Genomic DNA, 24808 nt, shown 5'->3' on the forward strand with positions numbered 1-24808 from the left:
GCAAAAAAATTCGGTTCTTATTATCTACCAAAGAATGTTGATCTTAATAATATGAAACAATGGATGTATTTAACTGATCCAAACTTACTTCATGATTTCCCTCCCACTTCAAAAAATAAATTCAAATTTTGGTATGAATATAATGTTGAATCCACCTGATAAGAGAATTTTTTAACACCTATGTAATGTCCAACATTCCTTCTAAAATAAATTATAAACTGGAACTGAAAAATGCTCAGATTTGTAATTCAATCGAGAATACAATTTATTTGTTGAAATTCATTTTCAAATTAATAAAAAAACCTGTAAAAAGGTACTGAGCTTAATTTAGAAAATTATAAAACAATAATCTTTCCTGCTTAAATCTAAGGTTATAAAGATCTTTCCTACCAAGAAAATCAAGTTCAGTTTGGATTTTGATGAGTAGTTTTGTTCAACAAAATTCAAAAGTTGTTTCAAAGAGTCAAAAAACTATTCATACTGTGGGGACTCGAACCTGGGGCCCCATATGTATCAGACCGCGGAAACATGCTTGATCTCATTAGTTTGCTATCACTAAATCCATCAATTTAAATCATTTTATTTATTAATTAGATTGAAATTACAATAGAAATATTATTTAATAACAAGCTATGCAATAACAAGCAATTAGTTGAGCCAATAATAAAGTTTTTAAAATTATGAAAACAATATCAAATTCACAATGCATTTTAGGAGATTCATTTAAAATATCTACATTACTTAAAAGTAGCTCTTGGTAATCTACCACATAATAATGATAAATTATTACTGATTAGTGAAGTTGTGAATAATATCATTACAGTATCTATTCTTGTTATAACAAACTTATGAGTTCGTTTTGATCGATTAATTTCAAATCTTGTTTAGTGGCTTAGTTGATAGCATTGCGGCTTACCAATCTGGAGTCTCAGGTTCGAATCCCATTGATTAGAGAACTTTTTTGTAACTTGATCTGAAGGTCATTCATACTTACATTGAACTAGGTCACACCTCACAATGAAGAATTGTTGTAGCATTCAGTCTAGTGTAGAAAAATCTTGTTATATGAGATGTTATCTCCACCACTACCCCACCGTGACTGAAATTTCTGTTGGAATGAGCCCGGTATTTATAGTAATTTTATCAGCATCAAAATCCAGTTCCCACGGTTTTTTGTATACCGTCTTCCAAACATGTTTGAACAGGTCTAAATATTAAATAATAATTTAATTTATTTAATTTAATTTATTTAATTTAATTTATTTAATTTAATTTATTTAATTTAATTTATTTTATTTTTTATTATTATTTAATATTATTCAATTATTGAATAATTATTTTTTGTTTGAAATTATTTAATAATAAATTAAATTAAACTAATTGAATAATTATTTCATAATTGAATAATATTAAATAATAAAAAATAAAATAAATTAAATTAAATAAATTAAATAATAAAAAATAAAATAAATTAAATTAAATAAATTAAATTATTATTTAATATTATTCAATTATTAAATAATTATTTTTTATTATTATTTAATAATTAGACATGTTCAAACATGTTTGGAAGACGGTATACAAAAACCGTGGGAACTGGATTTTGATGCTGATAAAATTACTATAAATACCAGGCTCATTCCAACAGAGAATTCAGTCGGGGCGGGGTGGTGGTTGAGATAACATCTCTTGACTGGAGAATATCCAGTAGTTGTTTATTCTCCCACTACCCTTGTACTAGGTAGACTCAATTTATTAGTTTTAGATTGGTTTCACATTAGATTAGATTGATTGCAATAGATGGATTTAATACCTCTTGACTGGAGAATATCCAGTAGGTATGAGATCTCTTATTGCATTGGGAAGAGTGTGAACTTCTCTTGCTGGAGAATATCCAGCGGTCGTTACTCTCTCCCTTAGTTTTACTTGCAGTAGATAGACTCAATTTATTAGTTTTAGATTGGTTTCACATTAGATTAGATTTGATTGCAATAGATGGATTTAATACCTCTTGACTGGAGAATATCCAGTAGGTATGAGATCTCTTATTGCATTGGGAAGAGTGTGAACTTCTCTTGCTGGAGAATATCCAGCGGCCGTTACTCTCTCCCTTAGTTTTACTTGCAGTAGATATTTTATCCAAGTGGGGATCATCATTGACCTTGACCTTGAATTTGACCTCAATCCTGTTCTGTAAAACGTTATCAATTAATTTTCACAGACCTGTTCAAACATGTTTGTTATCAATCCTCTCAATATTCACAGACCTGTTCAAACATGTTTGTGGAACTGGATAAAATTACTATAAATACCGGGCTCATTCCAACAGAGAATTCAGTCGGGGCGGGGTGGTGGTTGAGATAACATCTCTTGACTGGAGAATATCCAGTAGTTGTTTATTCTTCCACTACCCTTGCACTAGGTAGACTCAATTTATTAGTTTTAGATTGGTTTCACATTAGATTAGATTTGATTGCAATAGATGGATTTAATACCTCTTGACTGGAGAATATCCAGTAGGTATGACATAGATCTCTTATTGCATTGGGAAGAGTGTGAACTTCTCACTCTCTCCCTTAGTTTTACTTGCAGTAGATATTTTATCCAAGTGGGGATCATCATTGAATTTGACTTGAATTTGACTTTTGGTTGTATACCTAGTGGGAAATAATAATGGTATTAGGCCACACATCTTAGGAAGGGGGGGGAAATTTAATTAGGCCACACCTTTTAGGGGTGTGGGGGAGGGAATTGAATTAGGCCACGCCCCCCCCCCCTAATAAAAATATTTTCCTCAGTGTTTAATAGAAATTCTTGCTGTAAACATCTCCTCCCTGGTCTATAAATACAGGGCTCATTCCAACAGAGAATTCAGTCGGGGCGGGGTGGTGGTTGAGATAACATCTCTCAACCTTGACCTTGACCTTGAATTCGACCTTGACCTTGACCTTGATGTTAAATTGATGCTCAATCGGCACAAATACCCTACTGTGCGCGTCTAGCATGTTTGAAGAATATTTGTGCAAAGTTTTAAGTCTGTAGGCCAAATAGTTTGAGCTGCAGCGTGATTTTACATAAAAATTTTCGAAAAATGCCATCTCCTGAACCCCCCTGTGCTCCTGATCAGAATTTTTCTGCATAGATCTAATTTTTTTTCAAGAGGCAAAAACTAAATCGGTTTAGAGGTTATGTTCAAGTTAAAAATAATTTAAAATATCAAATTACTAGCAGGTAACCCGTGCTTTGTAAGGGTCTATTTCAAAACCTGATGTGATGAAATCTAGAAGAATTGAAAATAGACCTAGAAGAATCCTCGGTTGATTAAGAATTTATAAGCAGTATTTCAAGTAAATCAGTTAAGTAGTTCAGATGTGATGATGTGTCAAACATAATTTTCCTATCCTCTAGACGTGTATTCATGTTTAAGCCAGTTCTTTCATTTATTATAAGTTAGTATAGAAGATGACAGATAGGTGGATATATCATCCATCTATCTATCATCTTCTATACTATAATAAGGGAAATGAATGAGAATAAATTTTGAAAGGTTTGAGATATCGATGTGTGGCTTTCACCACCCCTTTTCTCTGGAAATCATGTATTGGAATCATGTATCATATGACCATCTTCCAATTAAAAGAAGAAGTTGGATTCAAAATGGCAAAAAAAAATTTGGTGCAACGGAAAACCTGTTTTTATCATTCGAAAAGGATCCCCAATCATACCTATCTTCTAATTTCTCATTTAAGAGAAATGTTCTGCTGCTTCCTTACAACAACTGAAAGCATGACAAATAATTGAAAACTTGACAAACTGAAAACTTGATGTAATCTAATATTGAAGAATTCAAAATAGGTTTATAATCATCCTCAGTTAAGCAAGAATTTCTATGCAAAATTTCAAGTTGATCAGTCCAGTAGTTCAGATGTGATGATGCGTCAAACATAATTTTCCTATATTTTACACCTGTAAACATGTATAATCCAGTTCTTTCCTTTATTATAGTATAGAAGATTGATTGATTGATTGAGTACTTTATTTATGTAGATTACAATATATACTGGCTTATACACTTATATACAATAGCTTACAATACAGCAAAATTATAGATGAAATCACATAATATTATAGACTAAGAAAATAATTATTGAACTGTATATGATATGAAAAAGCAATTTGTAATATAATAACTATAGATAATAATTATTTTGTTATGCATCTACATAAATTGGCGGAACATTGGACATATCAATGTCCATTCTTCGGAAAGAATATTGAAAATATCCTCCCCACTAACACTCTACCAAATCTATGGTAGATAATAGGAAGATAAATAGATGCATGGATATCATTGCTATTCTACTAAAAGATAGAATAAGTTGAAAAGTTTAAATTTCAGAGACAACCCACAAAACTCATTTTTCATTTGAAGATATAACAAAAAGGTGCATATGACCTTATTTTTTTGCTCAGCTTGCCAAAATAGCCCTCATTCCAATATCAAAATTTTCGACTAACTGTGCAGTGAGTTAGTCTTTTTATCAGAGCTTGAATAGTTTTGAAATTTTAATTAATCAAAAATGGAAGAGAATAATTTCTTTATGTGAATATCAACACCTTAATTCAAAGATATTGAACTGCATGCGTTTTCATATTGCCGATACAGCATTGATGAAACTAGACGTTTATTAAGCACTTTGTCTCAAAAAGCTGTTCTAGCTGAAAAATGAATAATGCATGCCACGTGTAGGCCTAAACATTGCATCAGGAAAACGAAGTTTCAAAACTATGGGCCAGTTGCACATACGTCTGTTAAATATGGACATTAACAAATCAGTGTTAGTTTTACAGATTCATTTCTGTTCCACAAAGATCAGTTAATTTTTAATTCAAATTAAGTTTTCCGGTTAACTAACCAAGATTTTAATGGTTTCACAATCCGGCAACACTGTAATTTATCCAACAGTGATGTTTTTTGGATTATTGTTCTAAAGAAATGGCAAAAAAGTGAGGTTATGTTATTGAAGCAGTGACTATTCATTACACATGCGCCATAAAAATGTTGTGTCTGTCGCCAGTGTCATGCTATCTGCAAATGAACCAGATCAAAAACTAACCTCAAAAATCAGGATGTAATTTTGAATGCCAATATCAGCTAAATACTCAATTCTATTTTATTAACGAATGAAATTCATTCATATATTTAGCTCATACTTTGAATTCTGTAGTTCTTTACCAAAAACTGATTTTGGAAGACAGCTATCAGTGGCTACCTAATTGGCGTTAGTTGGATTTAATTCCCTGTGAATGACCTGTTAACATTTTCTATGTCGATTAGTTTAATTGGCGTTGTCGCTTGAAATTTCTTTTTTGTGCAACCAAAATGCATTGGTTAGCGCTAATCTCAATTAAAGCATTTTATTGTGATTAAACGTTAACCAAAGTACGTGCAACTGGGGGAAAGTTTGTGAAAATGTAAATATTTATTAATTATCAAGATGGGTGGATTTGGCAGTAGATGTTGGCTTCATCAACTTTCAGTATGAATATACAATGGGCCGTGTCTATTCTATAACTGGTCCAAGGTATATTCAAGTCGACGCCAACATAGATTTTGGCTACAGAGGCTAGACTTCCCAGCGTGTCTTCCCTATAACTGGTCTAAGGGTTTACTAAATATTTTAGCACAGTATACATACAGTATGGAAACTTGGCTAGTACCCTGATGCAAAAATCCGCCATCTTGCTAGGAAGCGCTGCATTGTAATAGTATTGATGGTGGGTTTGGATCACTTTAATGATCCGGATCAATTGATCTTGTTTAGTTCCACAAGCCAATCAGAAGACAAGGATTGGAACTTCCCAAGGTCACATCACAGTATACATACAGTATGGAAACTTGGCTAGTACCCTGATGCAAAAATCCGCCATCTTGTTAGGAAGCGCCGCATTGTAGTAGTATTGATGGTAGGTTTGGATCACTTTAATGATCAGGATCAATTGATCTTGGTCACTGCCATGAGCCAATCAGAAGACCAGGATTGGAACTTCCCCAGGACACGTGACGTGTCTCGTATTTGCGGCATGTAAAAAGCATTGGTTAGATAGTCATTTGATTACAAGTTTCCATTCTGTACCTATTCTGTGATTTCAGTTCCTTGGTTATTTCAAGAGCAGCTTCTCTTTGTCTCAGAAACAGAGTAACGGCCAGCAACAGTCACAGTTATAACATAGTTATTCAAAAGTATTCTTTGAGTATCTATAGTGAGGTCCACGTTATAATGGTAGTGTTTGATTTGCAATGGTGTTGCTATCCTTGTCTATCGTTCAACAAATGTGAAAGAGTTTGGGGTTACGTTTTATTATTTGATAATGTTTTTTTAGGATAGGTTAGGTTTTTGCTTTAAAATTGCAATATGCTAGAAGGGGCTAGGGTCTAGGTAGAGTTATGTTTTTTGATGTTTCAAAGGTAAAAGGATAGGTTAGGGGGTTAGGATTTTGCTTTGAACCACATGTTTGTGAACATGTTCATGAAATGAACCACATGTTTGTGAACATGTTCATGAAATGAACCACATGTTTGTGAACATGTTCATGAAATGAACCACATGTTTGTGAACATGTTCATGAAATGAACCACATGTTTGTGAACATGTTCATGAAATGAACCACATGTTTATGAACATGTTCATGAAATGAACCACATGTTAATGTTTTGCTCTAAAGATGATGAATAAATCTAAAGTATTAAATGTGAAAGGGTTAGAGGTTAGGTTAAATTTAGGTTATATTTAATAAAGTGTTATTAGGATAGGTTAGGTTTTTGCTTTGAAATTGCAATATGCTAGAAGGGGCTAGGGTGCAGTTGGAGTTATGTTTTTCGATGTTTCGAATGTGAAAGGATAGGTTAGGGGGTTAGGATTTTGCTTTGAAATCTAAATTATTTAATGTGAAGGGATAAGGGGTTAGTGGTTAGGTTTTTTTTTATTATATTCAGTAATGTTTTATAAGGTTAGGTTAGGTTTTTGCTTTAAAATTGCAATATGCTAGAAAGGGCTAGGGTCCAGGTAGAATTATGCTTTTTGATTTTCAAAGGTGGAAAGATAGGTTAGGATTTTGCTTTGAAATTGCAATATGGTGGAAGGGATTGGAGGTTTTTCAAATAGTTATGTTTATTGATGTTTTAAATGTAAAAGGGGAGGTTGAGGGTTCGGTTTTTGTTTTGAAATGACAATATTCATGCTGACCTAGTTAGGGTATAGTGTTTTTTAACATCAGTTAAATAACAACTGTTATATTTTATTAATTATATTTTTCAAAGATACTCTTTCTTTTATAAAATAAAATGATAATATATTAATTATTATATTGAATGTAATGATAAATGATCATTGGATAATAATATCTTCATCAAATAGAATGACGATTGGCTCCAGTTACAGTGCTCGGTAACCATCATCACAAAGAACGTTACATTCAAAGAACTGACTGAATGGAACGGGAAAAACCCCTTGCTAACTCATGTGCGGTACGGTGCTGTCTGTGACAGAGAGTGGTTTGTATTTCAAGAGGCAAAAACAGCAGCTTCTCTTTGTCACAGATACAGAGTAACGGCCAGTAACGGTCACAGTTATCACATAGTTATTAAAAAGTATTATTTTAGTATCTATAGTGAGGTCCACGTTATAATGGCAGCGTGTGATTTGCAATGATGTTGCTATCCTTGTGTACCTTATCATTCAACAAAGCAGATGGCGCTATCTCTTTCAAGCATTGCAAGGTTGCCACATCGATTATCAACAATGTGGAAGTTATGAAAGGGGAGGTTTGGGGGTAAGGTTTTTGCTTTGAAATAACAATAATGTGACGTAGTTGTAGTGTTTTTTAACATTAGTTAAATAACAACCGTTATATTCTATTAATTATATTATTGAAGAGTACTCTTCCTTTTATTGGATGAAATGATGATAATATATTGATTGTTATATCGAATTTAATGATAAATCATTATTGGATAATAATATCATCATCAAAATGGAATGACGGCTCCAGTTACAGTGCTCGGTAACCATCATTACAAAAAAACGTTACATTCAAAGAACTGACTGAATGGAACAGGAAAAAACCGTTACTAATGCATGCGCGATAAGGTGCTGTCTGAGACCGAGTGTGGTTTGTGCAAAAACTATATTGGTTTAGAGGTTGAGTTCAAGTTATAAATAATTTATAATATTTAATTACTAGCAGGTAACCCGTGCTTCGCAAGGGTTTATTTTAAAACCTGATGTGATGAAATCTAGAAGAATTGAAAATAGACCTAGAAGAATCCTCGGTTGATTAAGAATTTATAAGCAGTATTTCAAGTAAATCAGTTCAGTAGTTCAGAGGTACGGTAATGATGCGTCAAACATAATTTTCCTATCCTCTAGACGTGTATTTGTGTTTAAACCACTTCTTTCCTTTATTATAAGTTGGTATAGAAGATGACAGATAGGTGGATATATCATCCATCTATCTATCATCTTCTATACTATAATAAGGGAAATGAATGAGAATAAATTTTGAAAGGTTTGAGATATCGATGTGTGGCTTTCACCATACCTTTTCTCTGGAAATCCTGTATTGGAATCATGTATCATTTGACCATCTTCCAATTAAAAGAAGAAGTTGGATTCAAAATGGCAAAAAAATTTGGTATGACGGAAAAACTGTTTTTATCATTCGAAAAGGATCCCCAATCATACCTATCTTCTAATTTCTCATTTAAGAGAAATGTTCTGCTGCTTCCTTACAACAACTGAAAGCATGACAAATAATTGAAAACTTGACAAACTGAAAACTTGATGTAATCAAATATTGAAGAATTCAAAATAGGTTTATAATCATCCTCAGTTAAGCAAGAATCTTTATGCAAAATTTCAAGTTAATCAGTCCAGTAGTTCAGATGTGATGATGCGTCAAACATAATTCTCCTATATTTTACACCTGTATACGTGTATAATCCAGTTCTTTCCTTTATTATAGTATACAAGATAATAGATGGATGGATATCATTGCTATTTCACTAAAAGATATAATAAGTTGAATAGTTTCAATTTCAGAGACAACCCACAAAACTCATTTTTCATTTGAAGATATAACGAAAAGGTGCATATGACCTTATTTTTTTGCTCAGCTTGCCAAAATAGCCCTCATTCCAATAACAAAATTTTCGACTGACTGTGCAGTGAGTTAGTCTTTTTATCAGAGCTTGAATAGTTTTGAAATTTTAATTAATTTAAAATGTAAGAGAATAATTTCTTTATGTAAATATCAACACCTTTATTCAAAGACATTTAACTGCATGCGTTTTCATATTGCCGATACAGCATTGATGAAACTAGACGTTTATTAAGCACTTTGTCTCAAAAAGCTGTTCTAGCTGAAAAATGAATAATGCATGCCACGTGTAGGCCTAGACATTGCATCAGGAAAACGAAGTTTCAAAACTATGGGCCAGTTGCACATACGTCTGTTAAATATGGACATTAACAAATCAGCATTAGTTTTACAGATTCATTTCTGTTACACAAAGATCAGTTAATTTTTAATTCCAATTAAGTTTTCCGGTTAGCTAACAAAGATTTTAATGGTTTCACATTCCGGCAACACTGTAATTTATCCAACAGTGATTTTTTTGAAATTATTATTCTAAAGAAATGGCAAAAAAGTGAGGTTATGTTATTGAAGCAGTGACTATTCATTACACATGCGCCATAAAAATGTTCTGTTGTCGCCAGTGTTATGCTATCTGCAAATGAACCAGATCAAAAACTAACCTCAAAAATCAGGACCTAATTTTGAATGCCAATATCAGCTAAATACTCATTTCTGTTTTATTAAGGGATGGAATTCATTCATATATTTAGCTCATACTTTGAATTCTGTAGTTCTTTACCAAAAAGTGATTTTGGAAGACAGCTTTCAGAGGATAGCTACCTAATCGGCATTAGTTGGATTTAATCCCGCATGAATGGCCTGTTAAAATTTTTCATGCCGGTTAGTTTAATTGGCGTTATCACTTGAAATTTTTTTTTGTGCAACCAAAATGCATTGGTTAGCGCTAATCTCAATTAAAGTATAGCATTTTATCGCAATTAAACATTAACCAACGTAGGTGCAACTGGGGGAAAGTTTGTGAAAATGAAAATATTTATTAATTATCAAAACAATAGGCTACTATTATTATATTTATAATGAAAATATCATTATTATTATAAAAATATTTTTCAATTATCAAAACAATATTATTGAGGCTAAGTGGTAGCAGGTAGAAAGAAATAATAGAAACAGATGTTCCTTATTCAATTTCGACCATATGATTTGGTGATTTTTTTATGAAATCTTAAGTAGGCTTCCATTAATGAAATTTGAACATTAATTTTGAAAAATATAGAAGGAAAATTGAAATTTGGGCTTCCAGGTGCACGAAATTGATATTTTTAGAAATTTATGTGCAACATTTGGAGATCTTAATCATTCCCTTTTTTCCGGTATGCAATCCACAAGTTTACACATGTGTAAACTACATGTTCTGATGCGAACAAACACAATATCTCTTATTATATAGATAGATTATTGCAAGTAAATTTCATTTACTGCAACATACTGCAGATTCACTTTAGGAATGTAAATAATAATTTCTCTATGTTGAAAGCTGAAGTGGTACAATCTTGTATCACTAAAATACTAGGTAGGTTATTACAAATTTTTGTGGCTTTAGATAGATAATAAATATAATTAGTTTCCTTGATTGTGTTCCATCTGTCCATTAGAAATACTTTGTTAGAAAACATATAGGCCTACCTACTTGAAAGAATTACCTATGTAGACTATAAAGAAGTAGTGAATTAAGGTATTATTATTTTGTGGTCTTTATGAATTTGTTACATGTAGCTACTTTTCTAGTTTTTTATGTTATCTGTTACTTACTCTCTTTGGTTTGGCCAGAGCATTCGAATTGTAGCGCCAAAATCCCAGACTACAGTTCTGCCAATAGCAGGCTTGTTTGCGCCAGCGCAAATCGTCCAGCTGTTTGCCTTGTCATCCTAGTTTTCAGTTTTGTTTCGTCAGTTTGTCTTGTCTTGTCAGCCCGTTGTCTTGTTGTGAAGACCGAGTTTGTATTTTTGTCATGTAATTTCGATCGGAAATTTCTTGTAGATAATTGTTTGAGTGTAGTGTGTGTGAGTTGAGTATAACAGCATAAATAGTGTTAAATTGAATTAATTTGAATCGGATTGAATTTATAAATAATCAGTTTGAGCTTTGTTCAAAACCCAGTACATAGCCTGCAAGTTGAACACAGAATCAACGAAAAGACAGCCCGGAAGCCAGACCTGTCTTTTTCCCAGATTTTCATCCCACCCTGAACCTGACCAAAACACCTAATAAAGGCTTAAAAGGGCAAGTAGACAAAATTGGATTAAATCAGGTGAGTTTTTGCTCTTTTTTATTGTTCATTAATGCAGAGTTTAACTGTACAATTAACCTGGCTCAAATTGAAGATTAAATTTTGCCCCTTGTTTGTATTTGATTATTTGAATAGTAAATTACAGTCCTCTAGTAGCTCTAGCCTGAGCTTTGTTCAGAACACTCTTATTCAATCATTACAATTTAACAATTCAAGTTTTCCTATGAAATTACTGTACTACATCATAATTTTGAACGTTCGTTTCATTTAGGATATTGATTATATCCAAATCTCAAAATACAAGTCCAGAGAAGTTGGCTACAATTTGCTAGCAATCAATAAGAAATCGCTTTATTAAGGACATACTATCTATGAATGCAACAAACTATTAAAACTACCTTTCTTTTAAAATATCAAATCATATTTCCTATGTATATATAAGAACTATACATTTCTATTACAAGCATGATGTTTCTAGTAGGGGCGTTAAGCAATACTGGAATTTCATGCAAGCCCAGGGGATAATGTAAGACATTCACGGCCAAGTAACGCACGATATTTTCCGCTTCACTATCAGTAAATAATATGTAAATGAGAGAATAACAACAAATGAATTATTACAAAACTTCACGTGTTTCAACATAGTCCATATTTAAAAGAGCAAAAAGTTTTTAATAGAAATAGCTGATTAGACTTCTTATTGATTGTCAATGCCATCTGTAGGTACTGCACGACGTGAAAACTGTGAGTACCAGGAATTTTCTTGTCGTGCACATTTAATTCTCCCATTTAAAATACACGGAAACTAGAAGTGATCGGTAAGTGACCATTTTCGGGACGAGTATTGCGTTTGACCTTTACTTTTACGGGCTCAAATTGAGATCAGCTGCTTTTATTTACACTGTTCGTAGAACAGTATCCTCCCAACCAAAACAATATCCGGGAATTGTACGTATTCTGTGCAGTGTAGAAAAAATTACATTTTTGATAAAGTATATAAAATAAGATTGTAGCCTACTTCTCCTTCTTTTAAGATTTAGTTTCTATCTCCCAAAAGATTGATTGATTGACTTTTATTAAAATAATATGTATAAGAGATTGAAACCGAGAAAGTGTGACCTCAAGCAAAACAAAATCGACTGTAAAAAGCTCTGATCAGATGACGAGCGTTTTATGGCTGTGTTTGTCACGCATTCTCGGCCAAACGCGGTAACAGCTTTCTCATGAAATTGACTGACAGGAATATCCTTTTTGAATTGCGCGTCGATATATGTGTAAGGTTTTTTGAAATTATTTTGCATTACAAGGATAATATGAAAGGAAAAGGAATTTTCTCCTTAATTCAATACTAATATCAAAATATTCATTTCTTAATCAATGTATATATAAAATAAAAGGTGGGATGATTGTGTCCGTTTTGTCGTCAACTTGCAGTGATGAGTAAATAATTCAATCAGTGACTTCCTACCTTGGTTATCATAATATTCATCTAGAAGTAACCTTGCTGATAATATGCGTAATAATATCGAGCTGGCTGGCTCAGGTCTGGTGTAAGAGTTTTCAGCTCGTACCTGATCAATTTCAGGGTCTCTGACATGACCTCATGACTGGTTTTGGGCAGCAGGGATCGACGAATTAACGTGTCCATCCGAGAAAGAGACTGGCCCGAAAAAATTTCTTTCCGGATCCAGGATGTGAACCCGGGCATCTGAATTATAAAAACAGCATCTCATCCACTCTACTATGGCCACTCCACCTTGCTGATAATAATAACAAAATGATTATCTATCTCTTATGAGAAGGAATGGATTATCCTTTCAATGATTTGTTGTTAATTCACATTGAAAATCATTTAAATTTTCAAGAAAAAACTTCATAATAGAATATTTCAAATAGTATTAGTTGGTTAGTAGTATAATAGTTGATGATAATAGCTTCATAAAATACTGGGAGACGCAGGGAAACGAGAAGTTTTGAAATTATTAAGAAACGATTCATAAAACTAGTGGAATGGCATTTATTCATAATGCAATTTATGTTCATACAAGATACAGTTGAAATGTCCAAATGTATCTCTTTATTTTCAAAGATGGCATTGAAATAGTTATTTGTGCAACTAGTGCGCAAAGTGCCACTTTGCTGCACCGAAAGAAACGTTTATGCACGAGCCGTAGGCGAGTGCGGAATGATGGGTTTTTGAGTGCAGCAAAGAAACTTTGTGCATGTATTGCACATTAAATTTTTCCTACAGTTACCATAGAATGTGAAAAGTCAGTAATACACGGTGAACATGTCCTATACCAGATAAAATGTTTGTTTGTACAAATCTTTAATATTTTTAATGCTGAAAATAAATATTGCAACCATTCCACAACAGAATTATTCCAAATTCAGTCTAAATGACAATAGAATGGATATTATAAAGTTATATGAGATTCAATAACATCTACAAGAAGTCATCAGCAAGTGTAGAAATGGCCATATCACTTGTCTGGATATGTTTTTGAGCCATCAATGAGCTAACAAACGTTATACTTCACCCGTGACTAACAATTTAATATTCTCCTATCCGAAAACACAAAAGTTTCAAACCTAATGGATACATTATTATTTTGAAAATATAACAATCACAACCAAGTATCAGAAACAAGAGTAACCTAACCACAAAAGTAAAAAAAATATAAAGATGTTTTCACATTCGGTATATAGCCTGTTATGGTTGGTGCAAGAAAACTGGAAATTTTGAAATAAATTCATAAAACAAGTGGATAACCAATGGAATGACATGTATTCATCATGCAATTTATGATCCTCCAATCAAAATGTCCGAAAGTACTTAGTTTCTTTCTGAGATGATTAAAAAAGATGTGCTCACAATTAATTCACAGTCTGTTACGGTATATAGAGCAAGGAACGGGAAACTTTGAAATAAAGTACTTTCCACCAATAAATTACATAAACGTAGCAAATTACTAATAAAATGGCATTCATATTCTTCATGCCCTGTATAATCATTTTATTGGAAAGTCTAAAAATGTTTCTTTTATATTCAAGATTAGATAAGAAAAATGTGGTCTCATTCAGCGTTCACTTGAAATTCTATTTGCTGTTTGATATTTCAGGCAGGTAGACAAGCAACCACCCTAGAGCCAGTGGGCAGTCGACCCTGTCACAGTAGCCAAGTGCCCCCTGTAGCTGGCGCCGTCCCCAGGGGCACGCGAGATGGATGGAGGCGGTGGGAAGGCGAAATGAATAACAGACGCGGGCCCGGTGATGGTGAGAATACTGATGCTGGGTGAGTGCAATTTTAGTTCTAGAATGATTAAGTGATTCTATAAATAAATTGAAATAATAATCACGCTGAAGATAGAGGCCAGTATGACGAAACGCGTCCGAAAATAACTTGGTATCAAGTACTGTAAGCATTGAATTTTAGCAGAAAGCATGACTTGATATCCATTTGATAGAAGTTCCATGGTGGTTGAAAATTGATGGAAAATAACTTGATGATAAGCAATAATTGCTACTAACTTTCCATCTCTATTTTCCTTGCCTATAATCGTTCTGGCTTTCATGACTTCAGTAGACTTTTTTATTGAGATTCAGGTACAAGATGACAAATGGCAGATCTCGGTGCGAATCGTTGTTCCTTATGTATCAGGGCGCATTCACCATGTTCCACAGTACTTTGTTTTGAAATGTTTGAATCTGACTGATGTTAGAAGTTCTAGAGCAGCCCCAAAGCTGAATTCCATACGTCCAGACAGGTTTTAGAATTTCTTTGTAAATCAATAACTTGTTGTCCAATGAGAGTTGTGATTGACGGCCCAACAGCCAATAGATTTTACTGTATTTGAGTCCTATAGCTCGCTCCTTTTCATCTTGATATGCTCTTTCCATTTCAACTTGGCGTCAAGAGTCATTCCAAGGTATTTTGCTGTGTTGCTGTGTGGTACTACATTCCCATTCAGATTTATTCGAATCGGGTCATTGATAATTTTGTTTGTGAAGTTGATAGAATAGAATTCATCTCATTCAATCGAATTCTCAATTTTTTGGTCCAGTCACTGAATCTGTTGCTAGCACTCTGTAGTTTTGTGGCTGCTTCTTGTACTGTTTCCCCTTCTGCCAGTATTGCAGTATCATCAGCAAAAGTAGCTATTGTCACTGCATCCAATTCAGGAAGATCGCTTGTGTACAGCACATAAAGAACTGGTCCAAGAACACTACCTGTGGAACTCCAGCCCTTATTTCCTCCAATTCGGAGATGTCGTAACCTTGTTCTATTCTGGATAATCTGTTGTTGTTGTATGTTTTTAAAAGTTTTTAAGAGTGGGGAGAATTTTATGAAGTTTAATGATCAGTCCTTCATGCCACACTTTGTCAAATGCCTGTGCCACATCAAGGAAGATTGCTGAACATACCGATTTTTTCTCTAATGACTTCTCTATTACATTGGTGATTCTATGTACTTGGTCCAGGGTTGAGTGCTTCTGCCTGAAACCAAATTGATAGGCTGGTATCAGATTCCTGCTACTTATGATGGGAGTCAATCTCTTCATTAGCAATTTCTCAAAAAGCTTTGAAATTACAGGTAGAAGAGATATTGGACGGTATGATTTTGCTCCTTGAGGACATTTCCCAGGCTTTTGCAACATGATGACTTCTGCCACCTTCCGAATTGTAGGAAAATGCTGTAAACGGAGTGATGCATTGAATAAGTATGTTAGCATGACAATACCTTTCCTTGGAAGTTTCTTTAAGATTTCACCTGTAATCAGATCAAACCCAGGTTGAATGTTGTTTGGCTGGAAGATTTCTTCTAGATGATTAGCAAATGAATCTGCCTTTTCTCTGTTATTTCTTGTCCAAGTACCATCTGGTTTTCTAATTGGAGGGGATTGTAATATTGGCCGCTTAATTCTTTTTGTTGCTTTCCATAATGAATAATCTGTACTGGCATCTGCTGTCAAATTTTGAAGGTAGTTATTAATGGATTCCTCAGTTAGTTTCCTTATCTCTCTTCTCAATTGTTGTGTTTTGTTATTCAAGATATTTTTGTCAGCAGGATCACGAGTTTGTTGCCATTTTCTTCTTGCCCTTCGTTTTTCTAAAACAAGTTGTCAAATCTCCAGAGGGTAATTGCATCCTTTTGTTCTCCTGGTATATTGTCTGGTGTTTTTCCAGACTGATTTCTGGATTTGCCACATGAAATTTTCTGCGGCTTCATAACTAGCTGCTCATTTGTTCTAAGTGGAATATTCAAGTTGATTTCATTCTCCAAATCCACTTCAAAAGATTCCCAGTCTGTTAACTAACATTGGTCTTCTTTCTTTATTATTCGTTCACTAAGTGTGAGAATTACAGCTGAATATTCAGAATCCAGGTCAAAGCTCTATTCAATGTCGATAAAATTACTGGATATTCTCTTTGTTATGAAGAAATCTAGAAGATCTGGAGTTTTATCCAAATCTGTTGGCCAATACGTAGGTGTCCCTGTTGAATGGAATTTGGAGCCCAGCTCCTGGATAGCCTCTCTGAGTTCTTTTCCTTTGGTAGTCGTGAGTCTTGAACCCCAATCCTTATGCTTAGCATTAAAATCTCCACCCACTATGAATCTATCTCCAAGCTGAAGAAGAATATTTGTGTAATAATTTTTCTTTAAATTGTGATGTGGTGGAAAATATGCAGCTCCAACAAGTATTTTCTGGTTGATTAACTCTATTCCAACTACAGTTAGCTGTATTTCATTACTTTGAATACTGAAGTCTTCATAGTGTTTAATACTCTCCTTCACTATTACAGCACTTCCACCTCATGCTTGATTTTGAGGATGAATAGTTTCGTAAACATTATATCCATTGATTTTGAAGTGAGTCTGCTCAGTTGAATGGGGTTCAGAGATGAGGCAAACATTTCGTGTCTTTAGAAATATTTCTATTTCTTGTTTTCTATTATTATTGATATTATTTATTCCATTGGCATTCCAGGTAGCAATCCTTATATCTTGTTGGCTCACAATATTCATTTTCTAGTTCTCTTCTCGATACTCTTACTCTTCCTATCCAAGCTGTCAAGTCGTCCAGAAAGAATATTTAAACTGTTCAAAATTTCCTGCAAAACCTTATTGACTTTAACTGGTTGTTGTTGTTGTTGCTTTGGTTGGCTCTCCTGTTGTAGGCTTGGAGTGGGTTTCGTTACTTGGGAATAGGTTATTTCTCCAGTGTACTTTTTTGAAGTGAAGTTTCTCTGTTTAGTTGTATGTGGTACTTCGCTACTTCTTTTAACTAGGTTTTCTTTTTCAGTTCTTCTTCTCTGAAGTTCTTTAGCGATGAGAGAGCCTCTGTAGTTAGCTGGGTGAGCCTCAGCACAATTGAAACATTTGGCTGGGGTTTCTTTAGCCTTGGTAAACGAAATAGTCCAGTGTTTTCCAGCACACTTCACACAACCAGGTTCATGTTGACAGTATGTCTGTGTATGACCAAACCGCTGACAACGTTTACACTGTGGAATCATTTCATTACTTCTAATTGATTCAATTTCCACTTTCATATAGCAAATATGTCTAATTTTAAATATTATTTTTGTATCTTCTGTATTCTTGAATGTTAACATGAACATTGGAAGTCTGAAAATGTGTTCTTTTCCATCCTTCTCCACTTTTTTTCATTTTGTTGACAGCACTGATTATTTGAAAACCTCTGAGTAGGGGGTTTGTGGGGGTTGAGTCTCCATTTAACACCAAGGTCAAGGTCAAACTCAAGGTCAAGGTTAAATTCAAGGTCAAGGTCAAGGTTGAGAGATGTTATCTCAACCATCACCCCGCCCCGACTGAATTCTCTGTTGGAATGAGCCCTGTATTTATAGGCCAGGGAGGAGATGTTTACAGCAAGAGTTTCTTTTAAACACTCAGAAAAATATTTTTATTAGGGGGCGTGGCCTAATTAAATTCCCTCCCCCACACCCCTAAGAGGTGTGGTCTAATTCAATCCCCCCCCCCTAAAGGCCTAATTCAATTGTTCCACTTTATATAATAATATAATTAAAACCAATTGATTTATTTATAATTTAATTATTTAACAATTATTTACATCAGTATTCTATTCAATTATTTAACAATAATTATGCTTATCATAATTATATTTGTGTGATATTGGATTTTCAAGTTACAGAAAAAATTCTCTAATCACTGGGATATGAACACACGACTCCAGATTAGAGTTTGCAACGCTATCAACTGCATCACTATATTTGCTTGGGGAAATGTTGATCAAAACGAACTCATAAATTTGCTTCACAAGAATAGATAATAAGTTACAACTTCACTAAAATTAGTAATTATTATTATGTTGTGATAGATTTAATGATTACTAAGAGCTACTTTGAGTAGGTAATGTAGATATTTTAAATAAATCTCCTAATAAGGCATTGTGAATTTGATATTGTTTTAATTATTTTTAAATCTTCATTCTTGGCCCAACTAATTGCTTGTTATTGCATTGCTTGTTATTAATAATTTGCAGTTATTGAATAATATTTTCATTGTAAGTTCAATCCAATTATTTATAAAATGATTTAAAGTGATGGATTTAGTGATAGTAAACTTATGAGTTCGTTTTGATCAGCATGTTCTCAAGCAAGTTTTTGTGGTCTGATGCAGCTTACCAATCTGGAGCCCCAGGTTCGAGTCCTTACAGTATAAAAAGTTTTTTGACTCTTTGAGACAACTTCTGAATTTCGTTGAACAGTTGAACAAAACTACTCATCAAAATTCAAACTGAACTTATTGATTTTCTTGGTAAGAAAGAACTAACAGTTGATCTTTATGACCTTAGATTTCAGTAGGGAAAAATGTTTGTTTTATAATTGTATTATAATTTTGTAAACTACTATGACTAATTAATATCAGTACCTTTTTTTACAAGTTTTTTATTAATTTGAAAATGAATTTCAACCAAAAATTTGTATTCTTGATTGGATTACAAATCTGAGAATTTTCCAGTTCCAGTTAATAATTTATTTTAGAAGGAATGTTGGACTTACCTAGGTGTTAAAAATTCTCTTGAACACTCTTATCGGGTGAATTCATACCAAAATTTGAATTTATTTGTTGAAGAGGGTGGAGTAAGTTTGAATCAGTTAAATACATGACAGAATTTCCAGCTGTTTTTCCAAGGAATTTCAACCACTGAACTCATTATCCATTTATAAGTCTTCACCAAATTAGAGTCAAATATACCCTAGGTGGAGATGATCTTACTTTATAGCGCTATTGGTTGACATTCAGGATAACTCTACTTCTGAAGTCCCAGATGAGATTTAATTACTTAATAATCTTGGTTTCAAGATATTACCAATTGTGTTCGAATTATCACCAATATTGCATAGCTCCATGTACCAGATTTACTAAACAAAATATTCTCCTAGTCCTAGCACTCGTCCATACTCGTTTGAAATACTTGGTTTGCAGAGGGGTGTCATTTATATTGTCTGGTATTTCAAATTTGCAAGTATTTTAACGTTTGAACTTTTCGCATAGGCAATCTTGGGAACTTCCGGGATAATTTCTATCCTTTTTAATGTCCTTCAGTGAGTTATCCTTGGGTTGAGAGCTAGTGCAATCAAATCTTCATATCATAAACCTACTATGTTCCCAAATTTCGTGAAAATCGTTAGAGCCGTTTTCGAGATCCGTTGAACATAAATATATACCCATATAAAAACATAACCAGATAACCATATAAATATACAGAAATTGCTCGCTTAATATAATAGGATAAGTGAGTTTTCGATCTTGGAGAAAACAAATAACAGTTTTTAAGAGTAAATTATGATTCAACTAAGAGCAGATACTTATGGATGAGAAAACTGCGTGAGGTCAACTGTTCACAGAACTACTAGTTACACTGAATGGTATGACAAGCTGTAATGGTAACACATCTCCTAGAATAGAATCACTTGAATTTCTGTCAGATGTATGGAAGACACAAAAAGAAGTGGAGCAGTATAATGTTGGAAATAAAAGGTGAGTAAGAGATTAGAAGAGCTACAAGAAGGGACAGAATTGCAATCAAACATAGGAATAAAAGTCGGTTTGAAAACCTGGAAGCATTGTATGTGTCCAGAGAGAACCCAAACATAGAATTGTATTATAAAATTAGAATAAAGCTAGATGTTTTAAAATATACACCCAGTGGGAATAAAGAAAGAGTTACTTTCTGTATCTGATTTGCCTTGATGTTTGTATAATAATTATAAAATAAAGAAAATTATTGTAACCTTGTATGATACTTATCCAATTCCCAATAAGATGAGATTGAAACTCAATTCTCAAAGTCAAGTATCATTCATTTGGAAATGAACTCAGTGCAAGTGGATGTGAGCCCCACTTTCACATTTATCAACTTGAATGTCTACAAGAGAGGTATGTGTTAACTCAGCTTTATACTCAAGTTTACTTAGACTGCCTACATTTGGCTCTCACTCACTCCTACAGTGGGACATTTTGTGGTAAGGGAGCAATAATGTCACACAGACCAGTTGAAACAGGATTTTAATGCTGATAAAGACTAGTGGGTTTCATGTGACAGGAATATGATGTGTTCTTTTGAATAAACTACTCTACCTATCAATGTAATGCATGAGAAGTAGGTTACAAAGTCATTCTCAAGAGCTCCTGCAAATTTCCCAGAAATGAGATTCATGTCAGTTGATAGATCTTATTCAGGGTATAAATTTGGAGAAAATAATTAGAGAAAACCGTGAGAAGCATGGTGGTTTTTTTCATGGTGACATTATCCGCCATCTTGAATTGAATTTCTATTGTCAGATCCTCATAGTATAAGGACCTTAAGTCAATCGGTTAATTATGAATAGTTCACTCACATACACAGACCAACATCCAGAAATCATGTTTTTGGACTCAGGGGACCTTAAAAACTTGAAATTAGGGTACCTCAATTTTTGGAACCTATGTTAATAGGACAAGCATGAGTATTGATAAATTTGGATGTCATGTGAGTAGAAAACAAGAGGCTGAAGAATTATATTACAGAATATCGTTGAGTTAAGCAAAAATATCTATATACCACAGAATGCTGATCTCAATAATATGAAACGATGGATGTATTTAACTGATTCAAACTTACTCCACCCTCTTCAACAAATAAATTCAAATTTTGGTATGAATTCACTCGATAAGAGTGTTCAAGAGAATTTTTTAAACCTAGGTAAGTCCAACATTCCTTCTAAAAAAAATTATTAACTGGAACTGGAAAATTCTCAGATTTGTAATCCAATCAAGAATACAAATTTTTGGTTGAAATTCATTTTCAAATTAATAAAAAACTTGTAAAAAAGGTACTGATCTTAATTAGTCATAGTAGTTTACAAAATTATAATACAATTATAAAACAAACATTTTTCCCTACTGAAATCTAAGGTAATAAAGATCAACTGTTAGTTCTTTCTCACCAAGAAAATCAATAAGTTCAGTTTGAATTTTGATCAGTAGTTTTGTTCAACTGTTCAACGAAATTCAGAAGTTGTTTCGAAGAGTCAAAAAACTATTTATACTGTGGGGACTCGAACCTGGGGCTTCAGATTGATAAGCTGCATCAGACCACAAAAACTTGCTTGAGAACATGCTGATCAAAACTAACTCATAAGTTTACTATCACTAAATCCATCACTTTAAATCATTTTATAAATAATTGGATTGAACTTACAATGAAAATATTATTCAATAACTGCAAATTATTAATAATGGATGTAAAATCCATCACTTTAAATCATTTTATAAATAATTGGATTGAACTTACAATGAAAATATTATTCAATAACTGCAAATTATTAATAATGGATGTATTTAACTGATTCAAACTTACTCCACCCTCTACAACAATTAAATTCAAATTTTGGTATGAATTCACCCCATAAGAGTGTTCAAGAGAATTTTTAACACCTAGGTAAGTCCAACATTCCTTCTAAAATAAATTATTAACTGGAACTGGAAAATTCTCAGATTTGTAATCCAATCAAGAATACAAATATTTGGTTGAAATTCATTTTCAAATTAACAAAAAACTTGTAAAAAAAGTACTGATCTTAATTGGTCATAGTAGTTTACAAAATTATAATACAATTATAGAACAAACATTTTTCCCTACTGAAATCTAAGGTAATAAAGATCAACTGTTAGTTCTTTCTCACCAAGAAAATCAATAAGTTCAGTTTGAATTTGGATGAGTAGTTTTGTTCAACTGTTCAACGAAATTCAGAAGTTGTTTCAAAGAGTCAAAAAACTATTTATACTGTGGGGACTTGAACCTGGGGCTTCAGATTGATAAGCAGCATCAGACCACAAAAACTTGCTTGAAAACATGCTGATCAAAACGAAATCATAAGTTTACTATCACTAAATCCATCACTTTAAATCATTTTATAAATAATTGGATTGAACTTACAATGAAAATATTATTCAATAACTGCAAATTATTAATAATGGATGTATTTAACTGATTCAAACTTACTCCACCCTCTACAACAATTAAATTCAAATTTTGGTATGAATTCACCCCATAAGAGTTTTCAAGAGAATTTTTAACACCTAGGTAAGTCCAACATTCCTTCTAAAAAAATTATTAACTGGAACAGGAAAATTCTCAGATTTGTAATCCAATCAAGAATACAAATTTTTGGTTGAAATTCATTTTCAAATTAATAAAAAACTTGTAAAAAAGGTACTGATCTTAATTAGTCATAGTAGTTTACAAAATTATAATACAATTATAAAACAGACATTTTTCCCTACTGAAATCTAAGGTAATAAAGATCAACTGTTAGTTCTTTCTTACCAAGAAAATCAATAAGTTCAGTTTGAATTTGGATGAGTAGTTTTGTTCAACTGTTCAACGAAATTCAGAAGTTGTTTCAAAGAATCAAAAAACTATTTATACTGTGGGGACTCGAACCTGGGGCTTCAGATTGATAAGCTGCATCAACCATAAAAACTTGCTTGAAAACATGCTGATCAAAACGAAATCATAAGTTACTATCACTAAATCCATCACTTTAAATCATTTTATAAATAATTGGATTGAACTTACAATGAAAATATTATTCAATAACTGCAAATTATTAATAATGGATGTATTTAACTGATTCAAACTTACTCCACCCTCTTCAACAATAAATTCAAATTTTGGTATGAATTCACCCCATAAGAGTGTTCAAGAGAATTTTTACACCTAGGTAAGTCAAACATTCCTTCTAAAATAAATTATTAACTGGAACTGGAAAATTCTCAATTTGTAATCCAATCAAGAATACAATTTTTGGTTGAAATTCATTTTCAAATTAATAAAAAACTTGTAAAAAAAGTACTGATCTTAATTAGTCATAGTAGTTTACAAAATTATAATACAATTATAAAACAAACATTTTTCCCTACTGAAATCTAAGGTAATAAAGATCAACTGTTAGTTCTTTCTTACCAAGAAAATCAATAAGTTCAGTTTGAATTTTGATGAGTAGTTTTGTTCAACTGTTCAACGAAATAGTTCTTTCTTACCAAGAAAATCAATAAGTTCAGTTTGAATTTTGATGAGTAGTTTTGTTCAACTGTTCAACGAAATTCAGAAGTTGTTTCAAAGAATCAAAAAACTATTTATACTGTGGGGACTCGAACCTGGGGCTTCAGATTGATAAGCTGCATCAGACCACAAAAACTTGCTTGAAAACATGCTGATCAAAACGAAATCATAAGTTTACTATCACTAAATCCATCACTTTAATCATTTTATAAATAATTGGATTGAACTTACAATGAAAATATTATTCAATAACTGCAAATTATAATAATGGATGTATTTAACTGATTCAAACTTACTCCACCCTCTACAACAATTAAATTCAAATTTTGGTATGAATTCACCCCATAAGAGTGTTCAAGAGAATTTTTAACACCTAGGTAAGTCCAACATTCCTTCTAAAATAAATTATTAACTGGAACTGGAAAATTCTCAGATTCGTAATCCAATCAAGAATACAAATTTTTGGTTGAAATTCATTTTCAAATAATAAAAACTTGTAAAAAAGGTACTGATCTTAATTAGTCATAGTAGTTTACAAAATTATAATACAATTATAAAACACACATTTTCCCCTACTGAAATCTTAGGTAATAAAGATCAACTGTTAGTTCTTTCTTACCAAGAAAATCAATGAGTTCGGTTTGAATTTTGATGAGTAGTTTTGTTCAACTGTTTAACGAAATTCAGAAGTTGTTTCAAAGAATCAAAAAACTATTTATACTGTGGGGACTCGAACCTGGGGCTTCAGATTGATAAGCTGCATCAA

At 32.8% G+C, this 24808-nt stretch overlaps 1 protein-coding gene across 1 annotated transcript in view; it reads left to right on the plus strand.

The window, feature by feature from the left end:
- The window catches only part of LOC120354656, a 29113-nt gene extending 10373 nt beyond the window's left edge, over positions 1-18740 (plus strand). The window contains exons 3-4 of the mRNA XM_039442037.1: positions 14572-14744; positions 18622-18740. Of these exons, the coding sequence (XP_039297971.1) occupies positions 14572-14744; positions 18622-18649 (201 nt within the window). The 3' untranslated portion in view covers positions 18650-18740. The remainder of the gene's footprint in view (positions 1-14571; positions 14745-18621) is intronic.
- Positions 18741-24808: the final 6068 nt, after the last annotated feature.

This window comes from Nilaparvata lugens, chromosome X, assembly GCF_014356525.2.
Source record: "Nilaparvata lugens isolate BPH chromosome X, ASM1435652v1, whole genome shotgun sequence".
In the NCBI taxonomy this organism is placed as follows: Eukaryota; Metazoa; Arthropoda; class Insecta; order Hemiptera; family Delphacidae; genus Nilaparvata; species Nilaparvata lugens.